The 12,118-nt window shown below is 37.6% G+C and overlaps 1 protein-coding gene across 3 annotated transcripts in view; it reads right to left on the bottom strand.

Annotated features, from left to right (window-relative positions):
* The window catches only part of SMARCC1 (SWI/SNF related, matrix associated, actin dependent regulator of chromatin subfamily c member 1), a 173,113-nt gene that overhangs the window by 100,083 nt on the left and 60,912 nt on the right, over positions 1-12,118 (bottom strand). For all 3 annotated transcript variants that reach the window (XM_023547771.2, XM_023547772.2, XM_003409685.4), the window contains exon 7: positions 8,406-8,475. In XM_023547771.2, coding sequence (XP_023403539.1) covers positions 8,406-8,475 — 70 coding nt within the window. The remainder of the gene's footprint in view (positions 1-8,405; positions 8,476-12,118) is intronic.

The raw sequence follows: 12,118 nt of genomic DNA, 5'->3' as shown, positions 1-12,118 counted from the left end.
CTCTTGTATCTCTAGGGTATATTCCTAGGAGTGGGATTTCTGGGTTGTATGGTAGTTCTATTTCTAACTGTTTAAGATAACGCCAGATGGATTTCCAAAGCGGTTGTACCATTTTACATTCCCACCAGCAGTGTATGAGAGTTCCAATCTCTCCGCAGCCTCTCCAACATTTATTATTTTGTGTTTTTTGGATTAATGCCAGCCTTGCTGGTGTGAGATGGAATCTCATCGTAGTTTTAATTTGCATTTCTCTAATGGCTAATGATCGAGAACATTTTCTCATGTATCTGTTGGCTGCCTGAATATCTTCTTTAGTGAAATGTGTGTTCATATCCTTTGCCCACTTCTTGATTGGGTTGTTTGTCTTTTTGTGGTTGAGTTTTGAGAGAATCATGTAGATTTTAGAGATCAGGCGCTGGTCGGAGATGTCATAGCTGAAAATTCTTTCCCAGTCTGTAGGTGGTCTTTTTACTCTTTTGGAGAAGCCTTTAGATGAGCATAGGTGTTTGATTTTTAGGAGCTCCCAGTTATCGAGTTTCTCTTCATCATTTTTGGTAATGTTTTGTATTCTGTTTATACCTTGTATTAGGGCTCCTAGGGTTGTCCCAATTTTTTCTTTCATGATCTTTATCATTTTAGTCTTTATGTTTAGGTCTTTGATCCACTTGGAGTTAGTTTTTGTGCATGGTGTGAGGTGTGGGTCCTGTTTCATTTTTTTGCAAAGGGATATCCAGTTATGCCAGCACCATTTGTTAAAAAGGCTATCTTTTCCCCAGTTAATTGACACTGGTCCTTTGTCAAATATCAGCTGCTCATACATGGATGGATCTATGTCTGGGTTCTCAATTCTGTTCCATTGGTCTATGTGTCTGTTGTTGTACCAATACCAGGCTGTTTTGACCACTGTGGCTGTATAGTAGGTTCTGAAGTCAGGTAAGGTGAGGCCTCCCACTTTCTTCTTCTTTTTCAGTAGTGCTTTGCTTATCCGGGGATTCTTTCCCTTCCATATGAAATTGGTGATTTGTTTCTCTATCCCCTTAAAATATGACATTGGAATTTGCATCGGAAGTGTGTTAAATGTATAGATGGCTTTTGGTAGAATAGACATTTTTACTATGTTAAGTCTTCCTATCCATGAGCAGGGTATGTTTTTCCACTTAAGTATGTCCTTTTTAATTTCTTGTAGTAGAGCTTTGTAGTTTTCTTTGTATAGGTCTTTTACATCCTTGGTAAGATTTATTCCTAAGTATCTTATCTTCTTGGGGGCTACTGTGAATGGTATTGATTTGGTTATTTCCTCTTCGGTGTTCTTTTTGTTCATGTAGAGGAATCCAAGTGATTTTTGTATGTTTATTTTATAACCTGAGACTCTGCCAAACTCTTCTATTAGTTTCAGTAGTTTTCTGGAGGATTCCTTAGGGTTTTCTGTGTATATAATCATGTCATCTGCAAATAGTGATAACTTTACTTCTTCCTTGCCAATCCGGATACCTTTTATTTCTTTGTCTAGCCTAATTGCCCTGGCTACGACTTCCAGCACGATGTTGAATAAGGAATAAGAGCGGTGATAAAGGGCATCCTTGTCTGGTTCCCGTTCTCAAGGGAAATGCTTTCAGGTTCTCTCCATTTAGAGTGATATTGGCTGTTGGCTTTGCATAGATGCCCTTTATTATGTTGGGGAATTTACCTTCAATTCCTATTTTGGTAAGAGTTTTTATCATGAATGGGTGTTGGACTTTGTCAAATGCCTTTTCTGCATCAATTGATAAGATCATGTGGTTTTTGTCTTTTGTTTTATTTATGTGATGGATTACATTAATGGTTTTTCTGATATTAAACCAGCCTTGCATACCTGGTATAAATCTCACTTGATCAGGGTGAATTATTTTTTTGATGTGTTGTTGGATTCTATTGGCTAGAATTTTGTTGAGGATTTTTGCATCTATGTTCATGAGGGATATAGGTCTATAATTTTCTTTTTTTGTAATGTCTTTACCTGGTTTTGGTATCAGGGAGATGGTGGCATCATAGAATGAGTTGGGTAGTATTCCGTCATTTTCTATGCTTTGGAATACCTTTAGTAGTAGTGGTGTTAACTCTTCTCTGAAAGTTTGGTAGAACTCTGCAGTGAAGCCGTCCAGGCCAGGGCTTTTTTTTGTTGGGAGTTTTTTGATTACCGTTTCAATCTCTTTTTTTGTTATGGGTCTATTTAGTTGTTCTACTTCTGAATGTGTTAGTTTAGGTAGGTAGTGTTTTTCCAGGAATTCATCCATTTCTTCTAGGTTTTCAAATTTGTTAGAGTACAATTTTTCATAATAATCTGAAATGATTCTTTTAATTTCATTTGGTTCTGTTGTGATGTGGTCCTTCTCATTTCTTATTCGGGTTATTTGTTTCCTTTCCTGTATTTCTTTAGTCAGTCTAGCCAATGGTTTACCAATTTTGTTAATTTTTTCAAAGAATCAGCTTTTGGTTTTGTTAATTCTTTCAATGGTTTTTCTGTTCTCTAATTCATTTAGTTCAGCTCTAATTTTTATTACTCGTTTTCTTCTGGTGCCTGATGGATTCTTTTGTTGCTCGCTTTCTATTTGTTCAAGTTGTAGGGACAGTTCTCTGATTTTGGCTCTTTCTTCTTTTTATATGTGTGCATTTATTGATATAAATTGGCCTCTGAGCACTGCTTTTGCTGTGTCCCAGAGGTTTTGATAGGAAGCATTTTCATTCTCGTTGCTTTCTAAGAATTTCCTTATTCCCTCCTTGATGTCTTCTATAACCCAGTCTTTTTTCAGGAGGGTATTGTTCAGTTTCCAAGTATTTGATTTCTTTTCCCTCGTTTTTCTGTTATTGATCTCTAGTTTTATTGCCTTGTGGTCTGAGAAGATGCTTTGTAATATTTCGATGTTTTGGACTCTGCAAAGGTTTGTTTTATGACCTAATATGTGGTCTATTCTAGAGAATGTTCCATGTGCGCTAGAAAAAAAAGTATATTTTGCAGCAGTTGGGTGGAGAGTTCTGTATAAGTCAATGAGGTCAAGTTGGTTGATTGTTGTAATTAGATCTTCCGTGTCTCTGTTGAGCTTCTTACTGGATGTCCTGTCCTTCTCCGAAAGTGGTGTGTTGAAGTCTCCTACTATAATTGTGGAGGTATCTATCTCGCTTTTCAGTTCTGTTAAAATTTGATTTATGTATCTTGCAGCCCTGTCATTGGGTGCATAAATATTTAATATGGTTATGTCTTCCTGATCAATTGTCCCTTTTATCATTATATAGTGTCCTTCTTTATCCTTTGTGGTGGATTTAAGTCTAAAGTCTATTTTGTCAGAAATTAATATTGCTACTCCTCTTCTTTTTTGCTTATTGTTTGCTTGATATACTTTTTTCCATCCTTTGAGTTTTAGTTTGTTTGTGTCTCTAAGTCTAAGGTGTGTCTCTTGTAGGCAGCATATAGACGGATAGTGTTTCTTTATCCAGTCTGTGACTCTCTGTCTCTTTATTGGTGCATTTAGTCCATTTACATTCAGGGTAATTATAGATAAATAAGTTTTTAGTGCTGTCATTTTGATGCCTTTTTATGTGTGTTGTTGACAATTTCATTTTTCCACATACTTTTTTGTGCTGAGGCGTTTTTCTTAGTAAATTGTGAGATCCTCATTTTCATAGTGCTTGACTTTATGTTAGTTCAGTCGTTACGTTTTTCTTGGTTTTTATCTTGAGTTATAGAGTTGTTATACCTTTTTGTGGTTACCTTATTATTTACCTCTATTTTTCTAAGTAAAAACCTAACTTGTATCCTTCTATATCGCCTTGTATCACTCTCCATATGGCAGTTCAATGCCTCCTGTATTTAGTCCCTCTTTTTGATTATTGTGATCTTTTACCTATTGACTTCCATGATTCCCTGTTATGTGTATTTATTTTTTTTAATTAATCTTAATTTGTTTGTTTTTGTGATCTCCCTATTTGAGTTGATATCAGGACGTTCTGTTTTGTGACCTTGTGTTGTGCTGATATCTGATATTATTGGTTCTCTGACCAAACAATATCCTTTAGTATTTCTTGTAGCTTTGGTTTGGTTTTTGCAAATTCTCTAAACTTGTGTTTGTCTGTAAATATCTTAATTTCGCCTTCGTATTTCAGAGAGAGTTTTGCTGGATATATGATCCTTGGCTGGCAGTTTTTCTCCTTCAGTGTTCTGTATATATCGTCCCATTCCCTTCTTGCCTGCATGGTTTCTGCTGAGTAGTCTGAACTTATTCTTATTGATTCTCCCTTGAAGGTGACCTTTCTTTTCTCCCTGGCTGCTTTTAAAATTTTCTGTTTATCTTTGGTTTTGGTGAGTTTGATGATAATATGTCTTGGTGTTTTTCTTTTTGGATCAATCTTAAATGGGGTTCGATGAGCATCTTGGATAGATATCCTTTCGTCTTTCATGATGTCAGGGAAGTTTTGTGTCAGGAGTTCTTCAACTATTTTCTCTGTGTTTTCTGTCCTCCCTCCCTGTTCTGAGACTCCAATCACCCGCAGGTTATCCTTCTTGATAGAGTCCCACATAATTCTTAGGGTTTCTTCATTTTTTTTAATTCTTTTATCTGATTTTTTTTCAGCTATGTTGGTGTTGATTCCCTGGTCCTCCAGATGTCCCAATCTGCATTCTAATTGCTCGAGTCTGCTCCTCTGACTTCCTAGTGCGTTGTCTAATTCTGTTATTTTATTGTTAATCTTTTGGATTTCTACATGTTGTCTCTCTATGGATTCTTGCAACTTATTAATTTTTCCACTATGTTCTTGAATAATCTTTTTGAGTTCTTCAACAGTTTTATCAGTGTGTTCCTTGGCTTTTTCTGCAGTTATCCTAATTTCATTTGTGATATCATTAAGCATTCTGTAAATTAGTTTTTTATATTCTGTATCTGATAAGTCCAAGATTGTATCTTCATTTGGGGAAGATTTTGATTCTTTTGTTTGGGGGGTTGGAGAAGCTGTCATGGTCTGCTTCTTTAAGTGGTTTGATATGGATTGTTGTCTCCGCGCCATCACTGGGAAACTAGTTTTTCCAGAAAATCCGCTAAAAAAAAATGCAGTCAGATCCCTATCAGAGTTCTTCCTCTGGCTCAGGCTATTCGGATGTTAATGAAGCCGCCTGCGTCCAGTCCAAATCCCTGCAGGACAGTTCCCCGGCTCGGACGCTGCTCTTTCTGCTCCAAGACCAGTCACTGCCTCCTGGGGACTTCTCCTACCAGCTGCGTCCCACGCCGCCGGTGGAACCGGCTGGTCCCCCTCCCGGGGTTAGTTCAGGGGGGTGGAGCAGCTCTCTGTCCTTGTGCCGTACCTGTCTGGTACGCTGGCTCCAGGCTCTGGAAACAATCGCTGCTTCCCCGTATTAGTTCGTTCTCCGTCTCTAAATCTGTGTTTGTTGTTCAAGGTTCGTAGATTGTCATGTATGTGATCGATTCATTTGTTTTTCCGAGTCTTTGTTGTAAGAGGGATCCGAGGTAGCGTCTGCCTAGTCCGCCATCTTGGCTCCGCCCTTGACTTGACTTTTAATTCCATCCTACAGCCAAACCATCAGCAGATTCTACCAGCTCTACCTTCAAATATGTCCAGGATCTATTTCTCACCTCCTTGATTCTGCTTACTGGTTCCCCTGCTTTTGCTTTTGTCCTCTAGAGTTAATTTTCACAAATCACCCAGGCTGACCCTTTAGAAAATGAAGTCAGACCACATCACTCCTCTGCTCAAAACCCCCCAAAGGCCCCCACCTAAGTCAGAGTGAAAGTCAAAATCATTACAGTGGCTTGCCAAGGCCTCTAGATCGGATCCTATGCCTGTAGCTCTGACCCCATCTCCTACTGTGCTGTCTTCACTCATGTTACTCCAGCCGCTTGGGCTTTAGTGGCATTCTTCCAAGACGCAAGGCAGCTGCTGTCTCATTTCCTTTGCACATGCTGCTCCCTTCTGCCTGGAGTGCCCCCATTCCCCAAATACCCATATGGCTCACTCCTTCACTTCTTCACATCTCTGTGCTCAAAGGTCGTCTCAGTGAAGTTCAGTTCATTGATATAAAACTAAATCACTTCCCCTACTCCCTCTGCAATTGTGCAATAAACATAAAATTATCTACCAAATAAAAATTCTGTTAATGCCACTATACTGGCTGATAAGCTATTATAAAACCAAGTGACATCTAAATGAAACAAGAATATGGTAATAAGCATTGGCTTCTTATTAGCCACTACTCAGAAGTCAGCTCAAAAGCATTTCCAACCAGCACAGCTCTACACATCTATTACTAACACACTGGTAAAAGTTTTATTGGAAGCAAATCTCAAGCAGCTCCACAGGAGAAAAGACCTGGCAATCTGCTTCTGTAAAGATTACAGCCCAGGAAACCCTATGAGGGGGTTCTACTTTGTCCTATAGGGTCACTATGTGTCAGAATCAATAGCATATAACATCATGTTACATCACATCGAATTTTCTAGAACACTTAAACGTGAGCTGGGAGAAAAAAATTTCTTTACCAATTAATTAAGTATGCCAAATAAAGATTACAGTGGTGAAGAGGAAAAAAGTGATAACCTTATATTCGTTTTTGTTGAAAGGCTCAATTAGAAAATGTAACATATGTAGTACAGGGCAAAGGCCATAGTTAATGAAGAAACTGAACTAACAAGGCCTCTTAAGAAGTCAAGACCTGAGCCAGCATAACTAAGTAGAAGGTTAGCATACAGGCTAGAGTGTCTGATATAAAATTATATCAATCTTATATTTATGGAGGTCTCATCATTGAGTTTCCATCTAAAGTGTTTCGAGGGGCAAAGTGCTTTCCTGTAGTAGTTCCTATAATATGGAACAGTTTGTTTAATGCCTTAAAGCTTTGTTACTAGGAAGTTTTATGCAAAGGATTTACTCAACTGCTCCTTTTAAAAAACGGTTAGTTCATTTAAAGTTGTCAGTTATAGTTCAGAAGAGGTTGTTTACCAAGCTGACTTAATTTGGGTCTAATTAATCTGCATAAAGACTGGGCATACGCTCTTACACTTTCAACATTATCTGAACTTGTATTTCCTTCTTTTAAAAATACATTTACAAGAAAAACAAAGCTACTCTAATAGATTAACTGAAAAATAATGTGCAGACATTATGTATCTCTTGATGGAAGAACACACACCTATGCAACAGTCTTATCACTCTCCAAAACCGAACTGGAATCTGATCAATCTCTAAAGCCGACTACCATTACAAACAAACAAAAATTACAGCAAAACCTGTTAAAATACACCACAGTGATGCAAACAAAGAAACAAAAATCCAAAACTCTACTAAACTCTACGGGACAAGCAGTCTGGTTTCTTAAATAATAAATTGCAACAGAGGAGAAAGAGATAGAGGACCTATAAATTAAAAAGTACTTAAGAACTCTATCAACGAATTCTACTTCAAATAAAAATCAGTTAATGAAATGTATCATTTATATGACAACTGGAAATTTGAACAACTAAGTATTCGATATCGAGAAACTATTGATTTTAAGTTTTACAATGATGTTATGGTTACTTTTTTTCTTTAAGAAAACTTATCTTTTAGAAATACATGCTAAAATATTTATGACTGAAATGATATCCTTGGGATTTGCTTCCAATAATATGGGAAGGCAAGAAGTGAATGGGGATAGAGGTGAAAGAAGACTGGGCTGATCTGAAAAGCTCACAATGAAGAGAATCTCCATTTGACAACAGTGAAATGAACAGCAAAGGAACCCTAGTATAAATTTGGGAACATGAAACGTGGAAGGCCTGTCCTATTCCTCATACCCTATGCAGGCATAATATTAACTCAGTAAGGACCACCATTCTCACTAACATCTAGCTCTTATTTATAATATTCCTTATTCATATTTTAGACACTAAAACACATTATGAGTTATGATATATAAAACCAGCAATAGTACTACAGAAACAAATTTCTGCCGAGAAGAAAAAATTCATTTTAGACATAAATTGTTTCACTCTGAACAGTCTAGCATGACTACAACTAACAGATAATTAAGGGTTAAAAACAAATAAAACCAACCAGTCTTAACACTACAGAAAAAAATTTTGTTTTTCAACTTCTTGAAGGAAACAAATCTAAATTATCAGACTACTTCCATATTAAAGGAATCCTTTGGGAAATGTAGCCAAGATACAAGTTTATTAGATAAATAAAGCCATGTGATGTCACTGAATTCCATAATTAAAATAAGAAAACAGTCAATGAAATAATCAATAAAATATGAAAATGACTGATATCACACAAATCAACAAAGTTGTCACTACTCATAAAATGAAATTATATATATAAAATAATTTTAGTTTTCTTTGACAAAAATACTTGTACCAGATCTCAAAACACATCAACATTACCTGTCTGGATAAAAGCCCCAGTGTACTAGCACCTGCTTATCTTTTCTCATCACCGGTCTCAACCACTCTTCTGAAAGGGAAAAACAAAAACACTTTAGTTGAATTGACAAATAAATGAATAGTAAACTACTATACAGCTTTAATTTTTACTTCAGACAAACTTGTCAGTTCACCAATTGGCAGGAAATTGGATAGGTAATTGAGCACTACCTATCATATTCGGGGGAAATTTCTCAGCCTGTGTACCGCTTTCTAGATTCCAGACCTATGATCCATCGCTGTGGCAAAACCAACTGCCCACTATAGTCAAAATGCTCCTCTCCCGCTCACCTGTCTGTCTGCTTTGTTCTCTCTTTTACCACAATCACTATATTCTTTACTGCCTCATTTCCCACGTAGGCTTCACAATTTATACATCTTTCGAGATGTAAGTCATACCTCATCTCCTTGATGAAGCTTAACTGGCTACTCTGCTTCCTCCAGATTCATTTTCTCTGGTATTCTACAGCACTTTATAGCACTACATCAAGGCTTTTACACCAATAACACTATTTTTATTACTCTTTAATTGCCTCATACTTATTAATTTAATCCTCCCAACATGAATGTAAACAATGTGATTACATGCTATAGTTATTTTTCTTTCAGATTTCAAATTACATGATCAAATGATTCTTATTGACTTTAACTAATAAGATGAATTAACTCCACATTTCGGCACTAATTATCACGGGTTTTTTTCTTTGCTAGTCTTAATTCAGATTAGAAAATGTGGTCCTATCAGTAACAGGGAAGTTCTGAAGTAGGCTCCTTGAAATCCATGAAACGACAAAATACCAAAACTAAGGAAAATCAGCTCATAGACTTTTCAGTGCCAGTTTCAACATGAAACAGCCCCAGCTTCACAGACTAAAGCCATGAAGTCCACCTGCCAGTGCTCTTTTTAAAGCACCCTACTTCTCCCCTTACAATCTTGAAAGAAGGTAAAAGTGAAAGCCTCAGATCCATTCCTTAATCTGATATCCTGATGCGGCTGAGGAAAATATGAGAAGGGGCCAGTGGGCATCTCAGAACCCACTCTGTAAAACCAACCTTTCCAGTATCTTAGCTCTTTACTGAATCTATCTTCAAAGACTGAATAGCTTTAAGGGGGGAAAGAAAAAAAGAATATCCATCCTAACCACAGTTAACTTTTATATAGAGATTCTGGCACTGAATGCTGCTATTGTCACTGAGTTGGTTCTGACTCATAGCGATGAACTCTTAAAGTATTATGCTAACTAAAGAAGGCAGGCACAACATCTGTTATCCTTCAAGAAAAGGGAGGGTGACCCTGCAGTTGGTATGGAGACTGGTGGAACTCTGCTGCCACCACAGATCCAGAGGGCAGAGGTCCAGAGGTTATAGGGGGAGAGCCTATTTCCTCCAGGGGGTGGGGGGTGCCACCTCAGTGGACACAGAGGACAAACTATCCAGTTAGGGAGGATTCTCAAACTCTGAAATCTAAAAATCTGCCCTGCTGGATTTCGGACTTGCTTGGGACCCATGGCCATTTTGGTGCCTCAAATTTCTCTCTTTTGGAATAGGGGTGTCCATGATATGCCTGTTCCACCATTATATTGTACAAGCAGGTAAGTTCTATTCTAGGTTTCACAGGTCTACAGATGGAGAGGAATTTTGACCAAGACGGGAACACAACCATACCTAATTTACACGATGCAGAAGATGAGATTTTGGACCTATAACAGAACTGATGTTGGAATGGGTTAAGATTTTTGAGATGCTGAGAGGACCTGAATTTTGGGGGTCCTAAGGGCTTTTTTTAAGGGCTGACTGTTATGAACCAAAGTGTGCCTCCTAAAAAGATATGTTGAAGTCTTTAACCCCTGGTACCTGTGAAGGTGACCTTGTTTGGAAATAGGGTATTTGAAGACATTATCATTTAAGTTAACATGAGGTTAAACTAGAGTAGGCCCTGTTTCCATTAAGTCAACTCTAACTCATAGCGACCCTAAAGGGCCCTGGTGGCACAGTGGTTAAGAGCTTGGCTGCTAACCAAAAGGTCTGCAGTTAGGGCCCACCAGCTGTTCCTCAGAAACCCTATGGGCCAGTTCTGCTGTCCTATAGAGTGGATATGAGTTGGAATCAACTTGACGACAACAGGTTTTTGGTTTAGCGATCGTATAGGATACAGCAGAACTGTCCTCTGCAGTTTTCAAGGGGCAACTGGTAGATTCGAACTGCCAGCCTTTTAGTTAGCAGTCGCGCTCTTAACCACTGTACCACCAGGGCTCCAACTAGAGTAGGATGGGTACTAATTCCATCGGAGTGGTGTCCCTATAAAAGAGAAGAGACACAGAGACAGATGGGGAAGATGGCCACAGGAAAATTAATGGGTAAGCCTAGGGATGCCAAGGAATGCCAAGAAATGCCTGGGCTGCCAGAAGTCAGAAGGGTCAAGAAAGAATCTTAACTTAGAGCCTTTGGAGAGAAAATGGCCCTGCCAACACCCTGAATTCAGAAAACTAGCCTTCTCAACAATGAGATAATAAATTCCTGTTGTTATAAGCCACTCACTTTGTGGTATTTTGTTATAGGATCCTTAGGAAACTAACACACATGCCATACTCACAAATCTTACTAATACTGTAAGGCCCATTACTTTAAATATTAAATCTTCATCAAAGGCATGTTAAATTTTCAAGGGTATTATAGCATGGCCTTTAATGTACTGTAGTTAGTATTGCCATCACCTGCATACTTAACCAAAATGTGTACGTGTAAGGGGTCTAGCTCAGGGCTTTGTAGAGAGTCGACATTTGCCTGATAGCCATTTCCTCTAATGTAAATTCTGTAACGTGTAGAACCACGTCTCATATAAAAAATAGTTTTTTGTTAAACATATTAAAAATTGAATTTACATGCTATCTCCTTACTTTGACTACTGATACCAATACCAAGCAAGCATCAGTATGTAGTAAACGAAGCTATATTACACAAATGAGAATAGCAAAATTAGCAAGAATAAGGAAGGAATCACCAAGTAGCTAGATGTAACAATTACAGTTCTAATCATACACAAAAGGTAGTTCTTTGAAAAAGTCCAGAATTCTAAAAGTTCTCCATACTGGAGAAACAAGAGATAGCCAACAAGAAAATTAGTATTCTAACATACTCAACTATACGCCACTTCCATCTAGTGGAAACCAGCTGCTATTACACAACAGGATAAGGGTTGAGGAAACACTCAATTATAGAGGCAGGGTGAGGTTTCACACTTTACAGAACAATCATAGAGTTAAAATTATAACCATTACAAATAAAATCAAATTTCCAGCTATCAAAATTGAGGATGAAAAGATCCAAATGTAAGCACTAAAACTATAAAACTGTTAGAAGAAAACCTAGACATAATCTTCATGGCCTTCCTTGTACTAGGCAATGATCTCTTAAATCCACTACCCAGGATACTCTCAAAGTAAAAACTTGTCTGCTTCAAAAAACTATCAAGACAGTGAAAAGACAATCCAAGAAACTGGAAAAAATATTTATAAATCATATCTCTAATAAGGAACCAGTATCCCGAACATATAAAGAACTCTTACAACTTAATAAGACATAACCCAACTAGAATATGGGCAAAAAGATCTAAGCAGACATTTCTCTAAAAAAGATAAACTGATCAATAAGCACATGAAAAGATGCTAGACATC

This window comes from Loxodonta africana, chromosome 22, assembly GCF_030014295.1.
Source record: "Loxodonta africana isolate mLoxAfr1 chromosome 22, mLoxAfr1.hap2, whole genome shotgun sequence".
NCBI classification, from domain to species: domain Eukaryota; kingdom Metazoa; phylum Chordata; class Mammalia; order Proboscidea; family Elephantidae; genus Loxodonta; species Loxodonta africana.
Note: the sequence above shows the minus strand (reverse complement) of the source record. Positions and strands in the feature narration are given on the sequence as shown.